The sequence below is a fragment of the Sparus aurata genome, chromosome 13, assembly GCF_900880675.1.
Source record: "Sparus aurata chromosome 13, fSpaAur1.1, whole genome shotgun sequence".
Taxonomy (NCBI): domain Eukaryota; kingdom Metazoa; phylum Chordata; class Actinopteri; order Spariformes; family Sparidae; genus Sparus; species Sparus aurata.
Window position 1 is genome coordinate 14,323,917 of NC_044199.1, and position 13,900 is coordinate 14,337,816.

The 13,900-nt window shown below is 39.5% G+C and overlaps 1 protein-coding gene across 2 annotated transcripts in view; it reads left to right on the forward strand.

The window, feature by feature from the left end:
* The window catches only part of specc1 (sperm antigen with calponin homology and coiled-coil domains 1), a 76,971-nt gene that overhangs the window by 10,630 nt on the left and 52,441 nt on the right, over positions 1-13,900 (forward strand). The window contains exons 1-3 of one of the 2 annotated variants that reach the window (XM_030437683.1): positions 175-358; positions 5,745-5,923; positions 6,056-6,191. In XM_030437683.1, coding sequence (XP_030293543.1) covers positions 5,762-5,923; positions 6,056-6,191 — 298 coding nt within the window. In that variant the 5' untranslated portion in view covers positions 175-358; positions 5,745-5,761. Of the gene's footprint in view, positions 1-174; positions 359-5,744; positions 5,924-6,055; positions 6,192-13,900 lie in introns of those variants that run through there. The other variant, XM_030437682.1, reaches the window with a different exon arrangement.

Here is a 13,900-nt window from a genome sequence, read left to right on the forward strand (position 1 = left end):
TGAGATCTGTTCCTCCCCCTCCTCTTCCTGGTCCAGACTCCTTTTCTTGCCGTCTGAGTTTCACAAGTAAGAAAAACTTTGGAAAAACAGTGAGAGGAGAAAAACATGCCTGTAGCCGACACACCGTCCCTCTCTTCCTCTTTGTATGAGAGAGAGTGAAAGAGGCAACAGCACACGCAGCATAGCGGTTGGCAGCCAGCAGTACTTCCTCATCTTGACTGCTGTATTGAAGCAGACAGCCGTTGCTCCTGACCCTCAGAGTTTTTGTCTGTAGAGCTCAGCAAAGGACAAGTATTTTGGTCAATTGTGCCTCAGGGCACTGAGGCTGAGGGCAGGCTCTAGGACAGCATCCAAACACGTGAGTGAACTGCAACTCTTTTTTTTTTTTTCCTCTTCAGCATTTTCTCTGACACCAATTTGCCATTGCCATATCTCTCTTTAGTCAGTCCTTTAAGCTCCTAGATGATATTGGAATATGTTGTTGTATGTTCAAGTCATTTTTTGCAGCTTTACAGGGACAGTGGAGTTTATTTTGGATTCAAAATGTGTTTAGCGACTGTTAGACTGGATAGCAATAGGAAAGTTTGAAAAGGGAAAAACTGAAGTCATTTCATATAATGAGTTAGGAAGAAAGAAGTGACTGAAAACATCTGCTGGTGATATTTCTGCCAGGTTTCTCACATTTCTGTCAACCACAGAAAGTACAATTATGAAAGGGAAGCGTGGCCTGGGCTAAACTTTGTAAACCTGTGAAGTATTTTATATGGGAGTAGTAGTATTTACACAAGGTTTTAGAACAGTGGCTTAGAGGTTGATGTATTTAGGCTTTTACTAAGCTGAGAGCATGTCGTATTTATGTTTATGTCAGCTTTTTAAAGGTTCAAGTGCAAACCATTGAGGCATGAGAGGATGTGTATTGTATTAAATAAAATCCGAAACATAAGGAATGCTTATTAGTTGAATCAGTTGTGTCAGAGGTTTTGGTGGTCTGGTGTAAATTAACATGAATCAGTGATGAAGTAAACATTTTAATGCCCATGGCATGATGGTAAAGACACTTAGATGTAAAGTTGGTTGGTTATGCTTTGTTGCTGTGTTTGAATCAATTTAAGGGATTCTCCGTCGATTGATTTAAGCAAAGCAGTACAGTCACACCTGAATGCACTTTGCCTAATTAAGTGCTACCACATCAAGACAGCAAGTTTCGCAACCACTTCTTTGCAGATCTGCAGTTTCCTCATCTGATCTGAAGTCTGTGTAAATGACAGTGACAGGATGTTTGTGCTCTTGCACAAGGTGTTCTAATAGGGGGAAGATGAAACTCTTTGTGTCCCTCAATATCCTACACAAACACATAAACTGAACAAGTAAGGCTCAGTGCCACAACCCATCCTGCATTCTAGCAGGGAGACCTGTGTTGAAGGTCAGCGATCAGGACTGGTTAGCTGGGATTTCCCTCCATGATCTGAGGCGATTTGTGGTTGTGGCAAGATGAGCAGGCCAAGTTACACATCTGTACAATGAATGTGTACATGTAAGACCGTATTTCCACTGTAACCCATATAGTGGCGGGTTTGTAAGGAATAATTATTGGTTTTGGTGAACATCTGTCCCTGTTTTACTGGGCAGCATTTTTGTGGCAAGGTGCACCATAAAATAATGATACATGTGGATCTTTTTCACTAAAAATAGAAACACTACTTTTTTCTAAAGACTAGTACAGTATGTGTACATATACTATATATTACTGTATTATTTGCTGTCTTGTTGTCTGACATGTCAAATTTGTTTATTGTATTTCTTGATTAATTCTGATTTGATTATCTATATACAAAATGTGCGAGTGTTGATCTTCCTTGTTTGATGAAAGCGTATTGTCTTCTCCCTCAAGCTTGTGGCACATCAGATGGTCTGTGAGAGACTGTTCATCAGGACCAAACAGACAACAGTTGGTGCTTTCTCCTTATCTCCTTTCAGCAGCCTTATCCAACAGCAACCGTCAGAAATAAGCTGAGAAGCTCCTCCACCACCATGTCCCATATTCAGCCGTTACATTAATCTTCCTGTTTTTGGAAGCAATATAATTAAGTCAGATGACAACCCATAAGTTATGGCTCTGGTGACTACAAATTATATTTGTGTTTTTTTATTTTTCCAAGCAATTCTGTATTTAGCTCTTCACCAGCCTTGTTTAAGCCACAGTGTCGTCATCCTACATGTTTGACACACCACACAAGCTGTAGTATAGTAAAAGTGACTAAATGTTGTTTATCTCAGCCAAGTTGCTTTTACAGGGAGGTACCTAGTGCACACTCTGTATCCTTTATAACTCTTTGGTAGTTCAAGTTTAAAATACAACTTGGCGCTGCCTGTCTCTCAAAGACATTTGGGTTCCTAACTAGGCCGTTGTTGGGTAAGTGGGACGCAGTTCTGGCTCTTGAGAATCATAACTCTGCATTATACTCTGCATATAGAGAGGTAGTATTTGCAGAACTGAGTCCTGCAGTGGTTGAAAGAAGGTGAAAACAAACTAGATTAGACCTGAACTGTGCAGACCTTTGCTTTATAGGAGGTTTACAATTAAAAGTATTATCTTTACAGACATTACATTATTGTTTCATAGTTGAGTGATACAATTATTTATTCCACAAAACTGTTTGGTTGTTGCTTAGTTCCCCTCTATTTCAAAAGAGAAAATAATACAACCCCAAGGGGAACATCCTCAATTTTGTTGCATATCCTCTTTCAGATTTCACAGACATCAGAGCAGTTCTAATGTGTGCTTCACAGTAAGTGATACTGTAGCCTTGTAAAGTGATCTAAGGGAGGTAAGCCATTGCAGCTGAGGTGTTAGTCTACCATACAGGGCAGGAGTTAGTCACAGGATCTTGCCCAGAGTGGTCTTAGTATCATATGATGGACCAGCAGGGAGACACACGCTTTCACAAGAGCAACAAACAGTGCATACAGTGTGCTCATAATTAGATAAGCCCCTAAGCGCCCACAAACGTTCTGTAATAAGACAGCAGTGTAAAATGTACCAAACTGTAGCGCTCTGCCAGGAACATTTTTACTGATGTTTGATCACCTGTATCGTCTTTAGTTGTCGGTGCCTACACTGCTCCTAGTACCAATCATTGAATTATTTATTCACGGACCTCACCGCACCTACAGAGGTAAACAAATTTAGTTGTTGATGATTTCTCAATGTAAGCTAAAGGGGGAAAAAAGTCTGCTAGGGGGGCCAGTGTGCATCATGTGATGTTGTAATTACATTGTATGGCCACTATGTCAGATTAGCTTCAAAGTTTGGAGCACTTATAGTGGAACACATAGTGTGTTATTCTGTGCATTGATTGATTTATTAGTTCATTCATTCTGTATTTGCAATTGAGCTATTAGCTCAATTGCAAATACAGAATGAATTTAATTTAATCATTTTTAGTATTCTTCTTTTCTTCTTCTTCTTTCTTTCTTCTCATAGTCTAGTTTAGAAATGGGTTTTATAGACTGGGAATTAATCCCCAACAATAACTGTATGGCACATAATATAGTAAATTCCAGGAAGCATCCATTTGTTGATTTAAAAACTGGCCAAAGTTACTTGTACTGTAAAGTGAAGGTTTATTAGATGTCTAGCTTACCTATAAATGTTGTTTTAACATCATTCTAATGAAGGTTTTTCATTTTTGACCTGTATTCATTTAATAAGCCTGATTCTGGTTAGACTTATTAAATGACTTTAAGAATATATGGAATAATATTTCTGGAATGTAAACGTCTAAGCAGCTGTCACCTTTCCACCACAATTTATCCATTCATTTATTGAGTGTACTCATTTTGATCTCAGCTACATTGTCCTATCTGTAGCTCTCTACTGGGAAAATTTTAGTGATGTGGATTTGTTTATTGCCTTGAGTGGTTAATGCCTACACTGCTCCTTGAACCCATCATAGCATTATTTGTTTGACTGCTTATTGTTGGCCACTACTGCAGCATAACTTTCCCAGTTATCTGAATAAATTCAAAATTCAAAGTTTAGAGTAGAAGGGGAAAGTAACCGTCCTCCCTGATGGCCCTGTCTGTGGTTAACTCATATCCCTGCATGCAGAGTCTAAAGGGTATCCCCACTAATAGCACTGTTCCTCTCAGAGGCAGAAGATCAGGTTACCCCCACCCTGATCAATGACTCAGCCAGTCCATTGGGAGCTCCAGAGCTCTTTACCAGTACACACTCTCCTTGGTTAAGTGCACTTTTACCTCCTTCCATTTCCTACAGCTACTCTCTGCCCAGATGAGTACATTTCCTTCTGGACATCGAATGCACACATTTAACAGTCTCTGTGATCACATCCTTTGAATTAGAAAAATGAAGGCAATATTGCACTGCTTACTAGCTATGTTCCTTACAAAAGAATGACAGTCATTGCTGTAGCAGGCTGAGTAACTTTTTTCTAGATCTGTGGAGATACTGTAGTGCTGTGTGTTGGTCAGTGCTGCTGGTTTGAACAATCAGATAATACATTTTGCTTTCTCTGTTCCCTCTGGCAGGAAGTAGTTCAATGCTGTTGCTACTGGAATAACCTTATCTGCCCTCAGAGGCAACTCTTGGCTCATATATTTTCAAACAGCCACAAAATGCCTTCAGCAAGTGTTAATACTTTACATTTGTCTCATTTGCATCACATAAAGTAAAGTGTACTGCTTTTTGATCTGTATTTAAACTATATTAGTTTTATGGAGATGTAGTGCTTGATGGAGCTAATTCTAGTCTGACCCAGATCAAGTGTTTCACTTTCAATGTTTTTTTATAGGTAATATTATATTAATAATTAATTAATATTAATAATTAATTAATATTATTAATTACATATTTTTATTTTATACTTTATTTTTCAGTAGTTGCCATTTCCTTGAAACATTATAGCTCTGTACTGCCCCACATAGGAAAAAGCTGAATCTTCTGCTTTGGGCCAAAATCCATAATTTGCCATTGTTGTTTTAACATTGTCATGTAGTTAAAGGGGCTCTGTGCAACTTATATATTTTGCTGCAAGACAGTCATTAGTTCATGTTAGTAGACTACTAACCAACGCTTGCTATTGTTGCTCTCTGTTAGTGGAACAAAGAGAGGCACTGAGACGAGGGACTCGAGAAGACGCATCCTTTGGACTGTTGTGGAGAATGTGACCTGAGTCTCTCACAAAAAAATCCACTGTCTAGCAGCATTAAACAACTTCAAACTGGTCAATAAAAAGTGATTAATACATGTAAATTGCTTCAAATCATTACATAGAGCCCCTTTAATCAACAAATGTATTGTAGTCAGGAATTTTCGAAGTGCAAGGCTAAAAATATGTATCAAAAAAGGGTATTTATAATGATTTTCGGACACCGCAAAGCAGCCGGTTCAAAAGAGAAAAGCCAGTCTCTTACAGTATCACTCGTGTTGTTGTTCTCAGAGAGTGGTTTATTGTTCAGACTGCTTTCGCAGTTAATGGATTTATTTAAGCAGTGTTGAAAGGTCGCCCTGGAGCCATATACAGTGTGGTACAGTGTTTAAAGAGAGCAAATTGTCAAACGAGACAATACCAAACATTTGTTTTTTTGAAGGAAAAGGAAAGTTGTTCTGCTGTACTGCAGTGAATGCACAGGTAGATCAGTGCTATTGATTTTTCATGAGGTTTGCTATTACCAAAAGTTTTCAAGATTTCTTCTCTTCTCTGCCCTTCTCTCGGGTGTAGTTTGCTGACACGCAGCCATGATGAAAACAGGCGCCACCAAGGTGGGCCTGCCCAAGCCGGGACTCCAGGAGCGGGCCAGGCAGGCCTCCGTGACCCCCTCGTCTTCTGCCACCTCCTCCACAGCCATGAAGACCTCCAGATCCTCCAACACGCTGGCCTCAGACCACCGCTTCAGCAGGGTGAGTCACAAATACATTACAAGCTACCACAAACTAACATGATGATACTTACTGAGTGATGCAACTTATTTTATCAATCCAAACCATTGTTTGACCTTTTATTGTGAGCTCTAACAGCAGATGTGTTTCTAGCTGAAAAGAGCCAGCAGTGATGATGCCTTGACAAAGCCTGCACTTGGAGCTGCTGCCTCTGGCTCCCGGATGAAGAAGACTGTTACTACTGGAGCCATCTCAGATCTTGCTGAGGCTCGCCCTCGCAGCCTGTCTGGTAAGGGACTATCAGTCATATATGTTCAGATGATTAATATCATACACTGAGAACGCTGGGAAAAGAGCTGTAATCTTCATGAATAATGGGTATCAAATGAATTTTGTATTTAACACTGAAAGTACTACATCTAATTGTGACCACTAGAGGGCCACAGTACATCACTAAAGCTGCCTGCTGCAGCTCCCAGGTGCTGGTGGTGACTATCAGCTTGAGAGATGCTTCTCTATACCCTTCACTCTTTTTCTGGTCTCGCTTTAGTCTCGTTCGTTTGGCATTGATGAGGTGCAGGTGGCTGAGGACTGTGGTTCTCAGGATTCTGGTCCAAAACTGAAAGACTAGATGCATTCATAGTCTGCTCCACAGACACATCTGCTCAGCCGTGTGAACAGCAGGCTATGTTTTGGATGAAAATGACAAAGCTTTCTGTCTATTCACAGACGAAAGAATGGGAAATAATGTTAATGGTGTTTTTGGCTGGTCTTTTGATATTGTTATGCTGTGCATACACAGTAAGTGTTGCTATGTGTTGGTTAAGATTTAAATCCTTAAATTCCTCTTTACTATAGACAAGACTTAAACGTGGGAAATTGAATTCCCTTCTCACATATATATTGTGCACATGAACTAAAAAACATTCTGAAGACAACTTCAATATAGAACGAAGCAAGCTGGTAAATGTAAAATAGGGAAATAATCCCATTTACCTAAAATATTTTGATGATTTTATGTCAGTTTGTCTTGGGTATACACTTTTTGTTCATCTTAATAATCAGGAAAACATTCACATCATGTGGATCACAGTAAACATGATGTAACGTTTACGTATGTCTTTCTAAGCTTTCTAATACTGTATAGATTTGATATGATGCAGTATTTCACAAAACCATTCCACGCTGTACGGAAAAGTGCCATGTGTATTCACATTTGCGCGGCATTAAAATACATTTATAATCTGAAGAAATGTGACTTCCACAGTGTTATCCTCCACTCTCCTCCAGCACCTTTCTCACTGACCATATTTGTGGAATATTTTTCATAATCCAAAACAAAAATCTTCCCAGAATTCCGTTTACACATAGATACTTTAAAAAAGATCATACCAATGGAGCCCAAAAAAAAAAAAAGATTTTAAAGGTGAATTATGTAAGAATAAGCCACTTGTCAAATTCATACAACAAAAGACTGGGTAGCAAATTGCTAGAGTAACCACTAACCGCTGCTAACTATAGCTGCCTTCTGCTAGTTAGCTCAGTTTGTAATGCAGTTAGCAGTCCAGACAGGGAGCTTGGAGCACCTGGGACATATCAGTGTTTACAATGCTAGTATGGGAGTTTTTGGTCAGGGCTAGCTGAGTAGCATGGTAACTTTAGAAGATGTCGCTGTGACACAGTACATGCGTCTTAATGTCAAACCTGTTATTACTTTACATTCTGTTGATAACTTCTTTTTTCTAACTATTTAATAATGGACCTCCTTAAATGTATATGGAACAGATACAACTGCCTGCTGATGTTGGATATTTGTTGTCCATGCCATCCTATATTCATTTCCTGGGAGTGAGTCATAAAATTAGTCACTGAACATTTTCAACGGGACGCCATGTTGTGATAAACACTTGAAAGTTTTAATACTGTCTGTTAACATGTTTGGTAGTATTTTAGTCTGTATGAGCCAGAAGTGCTAATGGATGAATGGAGCAACTACAAATACACCTGATAGGAAAACATGTATTACATGCAGGACAAATATAGTGGTAGATAATGACAGGGATTTGTTTGCAGTAATTCATGTTTTTTTACAGCCCATCTTAGAAAAAATCCTGTGAGGGAGATAGCTGTGTTTGTTTGTGGCAGCTTATCCAACCAGTTTGTAGATAGATGCTGTGCTCCAGTGAAATTCTTCTTCAAAGGGTTGCTGTGCTGAAGCGAAGATAATTGAATTCTACTTGACAAAAGACTCCAGAGGAGCTGTGGAAACATGGCCAAGTGAGGCTCACGGTTCTTTCAAACACAATTAGACCATGATCAGCTTTCAACGGATTGGGCTCTAATTAACCAAAGTTTGTTTTTTCAAAGTGTTTTCACACCCAAAGACATGAACAGATTCCCACTGTTGTGCTGTTCATGATAAATTCATTACTCTTAACGTATTTCTTCTAGCCTAGTTTTATTAGCCAACATCTGGTAGCCAACCACATTTGAGGACTGGAATATGGTTAAATAATTATTGGTGAAAACATCTATAAAATGGGGCAGAGTTGTGATGCTGTTATGTAGCTGTTATGTTGCTGCAATTAGCATCTGGCAGAGTGGTTACTTTATGTTGAGCTTGTTTTGCATTCCGGTCACTGAGCTCAAGGGGGTGTTTGCCATCACTGTTGGAGCAAAATTATCCTTCAGATGTGTATATATATATATATATTTTTTTTTCATTTTAGCTTGAGATGAAGATAACCAACCAACTTTGTGTCCCAAATTAAAAAAAAAACAACAAAAAGATGAATGATGTTAGAAGAATAATGATTTGATCCAGCAAACATATTTCATTAAAAAAAATTCTCTGCATTTACAGTCACTTAATAATTGCATTTTATTAAACATACTACAAGGAACTTTTAACTGGTAATGTTCTTGAATGGCTTACATACTATAGACCATCAGCAGGAAGATTGGCGATTTAGTTAGCCCCCCACCAGGTCAGAATTTCTGCAAAATACTTGGAAAAATGTAGTATAGTCTTATTCTTGCCCAAAACTATACATGACTTCAATAAAGGTGGCTTTAGCTCAATGTCATGTTCCCACCAGGCCAACTATATTGTTCTGCACCTGGGCTGGGACTTTGCGCCAGTGAACATCAAGACATATGACAACAGACAATGAGTGGATATGCCAAACAGGTCTCAAAAATCAAGATAATCAGCAGGTGGAAAATCAAATGTGACACCTGAAAGAGTAGTGATGGTTAACCATGCATGCTCACAGCGACAATCATCATTTAGCCCGCTGCTCTCCAAGCAGACCTCAGAGTGTCTGCTGATATATCCACACAGGGGAAATGGCATGATTTGAATATAGATTGAGGTTGTGATCTGTGGTATTTATAACTCATTGATGTTGAGATGTATTGATGTAATACTCTAAAATGTTGAGTGTTTATATTTATTGATGTAGAAGGAAATCTCAGAAGTGAAATCTGTTGGTTCGTTGGTTGAAGAGAGGATTCAGAAATTCTGAATTTATAACATTTTGGGATAAACATGTTCATTGAAATACTGAGATGTGTCTCAGTGATGTTGGCACTCCTCAGCCTCGTCAGATTGGTCTCAAAAATATGAGCTTCTCCCTATCGGATATGTGACATTACACCCTGACGAGAAGCAATCAGGACTCAGTGGGCTCTAAGGCACACTGCTGCAGAACTGTCATCATACCTGTCAAGTTGTAGTGGAGTCTTTTCTCAGAGGCCATCCAAATGTATTTTGTGACTAGAATGTGGTTGCATGATCCTTGAAAACATGCTTTTAGTGAAGTTGTATAGAGTCAGAAATATTATTAAGCTGTGCACCATCGTTTGTTCACTCTAGAAATGGTGCCCAGTCTTCATGAAGCTTGGCGGAAGGGTGTAGCAGGGACCAAGGAAGAACCCTTAGATTTAGATTTGAGTCACAGGGAGGATACAAGAATACAGGTTTGTTAACATTGCAAAATAGTATTTTTAGCCTTGGCAGAACAAATGCCATATATCTTAAATTACAGTAGACAGTGGTGCACTTCAGTATTGAAATGACATATGATGTCTCTTTATCCCAGTCCACATTCATGGGTACCAGTAATCCTCTGGGATGGCCAACACTTTTGCTCAAACTCCATACAAAAAGCTGTCATTAGTTTCATGCGAAACAAAGTACAATTGTACCACTTTCTCTCTCAAACTAAGGTGTGGAAATGTAAATACACACATATTTGTACCTCAACATAATGTTTTCTGATTTCTATACTCTATGACAGTTTCGATATACAAATTTCAATTTGACTCTAAGTACAAGTTTTTTGTCACAGCTGTTTTTGAGCACAAGCTGCCATGTTCATGATGTTATTTCAGGTTGTCTGTTTTCCCCCAAACTTAAGTATTTGAAATATGTTCACTTAACAAGCACAAAACAAATGCATAGCTGAGAGGATGAGGCTTCAGCTAAGCACAACCATATTTTGACATGACTCAAATAGTTTTAGAAATACATCTAGACCTCTCAGTGGTTGCACTTGCAGATTTGCATATCATAGAATACTAAACGATTGGCCTTGGTGGAGGCCTAAACTCTCCTAGTGCCCTTCTACTTTCTAACTTTAATTGTACCCACACCCACCTAATTTAGCAAATCATTGCTTTTAAAAAGTAGGAATGAGGACTGCAGTGGTGAGAATCTGCATCATGTATTTTACTCTAACTGGGTCATGTGTCTGAGATGCTCTGCATACATGGAAAAGCAGAGAAACTAACAATATAAGATCCCTCTTGTGCTAATAAGGGTTATTTTGAAAAACCTGCAAATTCTGATTTGTGCAACCGTCAGTCTTAACTTAGTCATGAAATTCTACCCTCATATTTTCACAGTACCGTAACTTCCAATTAGATGTCAGCTATGCAGCTTTAGGCTTTGTACAAATGACAAATCACACTGTAGTCACTTTTCTTATCTGATAAAGGTATTTGTCTTTCTTAAAGGCTTCAAGTTCATGGGACAGACACATCGGCTTAAAAGGTCGGCTGACTGACAGTCTGACCCCGCCCTTGCCCGCCTTCACAGCATGCCGCACTAATGAGTCAAAACAGTTATTTTTGCTAATGGAGGCTTGTCCTTATCCCGGTTGGCACTCAACCAACTCTACCGTGCTGTCAGACAATGGGTTAAAACCCAGCCTCATCCTGATGACTTATTTAAAACACCTCATCAATAATTAAGGAAAGCTTTCACTAGGAGAGGACTCCCTGAGGAGTGTGCAAGGAGAAGAGACAGAAGGAGATAAGACTGTCCTGATCTATAAATAACAAGCCTGATGGGGTGACTGCAGGGCAAAACTTTACAAATGGCCACCTCATCGCCAGGCGCTTTCCTTCACGTCTGTTCCGTCGATGCTTTCAAATTGATGGTTAGAGCTGAGCTTAAAGTGAATGTATTTTAGTGTGTCTTTTCCATGTCTGATTCACTGAAGTATACTTGTAGTTTAGCCCTTCAGAGTCAGAGAGGGTATCTGCATTGCACTGCTTTAGCATTATCCAGCTCTACAAAGCCTCTGTAGCATTTTGCATATCACATTTGCAAGTGCTTATAGTTGTAGAGAGTACTCCACCTATTTAGCATTGCATTTCTTTATAAAATAATTATAGAGCTTCAGTTGCCATTATGCTAGTAGTGGGTAATATAGCCTTGAGCTGTTGGCTACGAGGTGAGATGAGGAGCGGGCTACAGACGTCTTCTTTCCGACTCGACAGCCTCAGTTTTTTTTATTTCAAACTTGTAATCTTTTCTCTTAAGGCAATAATCAGACTGTCTATACACTACAGTACAACTTTTTTCCACATTCGCCTTGGTACTCCTTTAGACCTGGAAACAGACTTTGATTTAAAATCAGTGTAGTTCCCCTTTAATGCCCAAATTTATGGTTTTATTACAGATCACAAATTTGAAGAGCTCCATCGTTGAAATTGGAATAAAAAACTACAAAGTACAAACATATGCAAAAATCTACTTCAGCACCATTTAAAGGTTTGTAACTCAGCTTTCTGTATTAGAAAGCAATCGTGCTGAGTGTAACACTAATAACTGATGTTTTCTTTTTTTCTTTTTTTACGACAATTGCCTGTTCCACTTGTGCACATTTTTGCCCTTTAGGTATATGTTTAGAACAAATATGTGAGTCTTTACTGGAGTTTGCAGATTTGAAAACACATTCACCCGACAGTTTTGCTGTGTTTCTGCTGCAAGCTGTCATTCTCCTGAGTGGCATGTGTCCCAAAACTGTCACTTCATAAATCTCATTCAGCAAGTCAACAAAAGTGAATCATCAGAATGAACTTAGCTTCACCATGAGCTCTCTCATGCTACAGCGTTTACTCTTCTGTCATCCTTACCTGTGAGTGACACACAGAAAAGGTTTCATCGGTCTTCTCTACTAACAGTATGAGTGTCAGGATTGCAACTAGTCAAAGAGAGCTGTTACATGCTGTTTACTACTTGCTGATTCAAATTAATGTTGTGCGTGCATTCTGTTCTGACTGAATGTAAAATACCACTGACAGAAAAGCCACAGTATTTTTGCTGTGTCATTTCCCTGCCATCCAGACAACAGGATGTTCTTTTCGATCACCTCCAGCCTCAGTTGTATGAAAGGTGTGCTGTGAGTGACTGATGAGATCGTTTGCCATATGTGAGGTTTGCTAGCATCACCAGATGGACTATGACTTCCCCGATTAATCAGCTCATAACCTGTATGATATCGTCATAGCACCAATTCACTGCCAGGAGAAAGGAAAGATGGATCCATGATGCAAGTATCAGGTGACCTTAATCAGTAGTCACAGCGAAGGATAAGCATGAACCCAGTGTGTGTGTGAGTTGTACTATCCACAGCTCAGACACCAGAATCCAGACACCAGTAACATGTGGTCCCAGCAGGACTCTGTCAGTCTGTGTGTGTCAGTGTTTGGGAGGCAGGAGAGGAGAGAGGGCTAAAGTCCTTGAGCTCCTCATATCTGTCAGATGAATTAATCAAACACGCCTGAGCCCACTGGGAGGCCTCAGCCTGCACGAGCACTCAGCCATGAGAGACACAAACTGACAGGAGCAATAGACAGACACACATGCATGTACATGTAAATGCACACAAATGTACATGCAAAATCAGCCACACCTTTATCTTTTATGTACCCCATACCGCCCAGTCCAAATCTAAATATACACTACAGGTCATACAGTGTAATAATATACTCCTCCAGTTTTGATGCATGCGGTGTAGAAAGGATTATGGCAAGAAGGAATAGCTTTACTCCCACTCACTGCAACACATATTGAGGGTTTGCTTCATAGTCCAGAATTAACACTGTATCCACGCATTTGGCATCAACTCACTTATAAACACACCTGACCCCTTTTAGGTTTGTTGACCAGAATTTTGGCATGGGGTTTGAAATTCCTCCCTTGAGAAGCTTGTGACCTGAGCAAGTCGCCTAAAGATGCAAGACAGAGAGAAACTGTCCCTCCAGATCTTGAAAGAGGCCTGTTGGGCCCGCAGAGATGGACATCCTGCGGTGAGGAGAACATTCTTAGCTGGATTAGAGGCATGTTTGTTTACCAAGGTAGATGTGCTTCTCCAAGAGCAGGCGAGTGTTGAGAAAGGGAGAGGAAAGTGTACCAACAGATTATGCAACATTCATACGATTTGAAAAGACTTTGACACAATACAGTACATGGCTGCTTCAAATAGTTGAATATTCAACCTGATGTGGGCAGGATCATGCAGCAAACTAGACCTTCCTTACAGCTATTGGGGTATGTTTTGAAAGGCATGTCTAGCTGGAGCTTCAAGAATTTTGTTTATCAACTGCATAAAAAGCTAAAATGCAGCTAAAACTATAACTGTCCATTGCATTATTATTCTGCCTGAATTTATTTTTATTTCCATGGTTCCTCTCAGCAGTGAACAT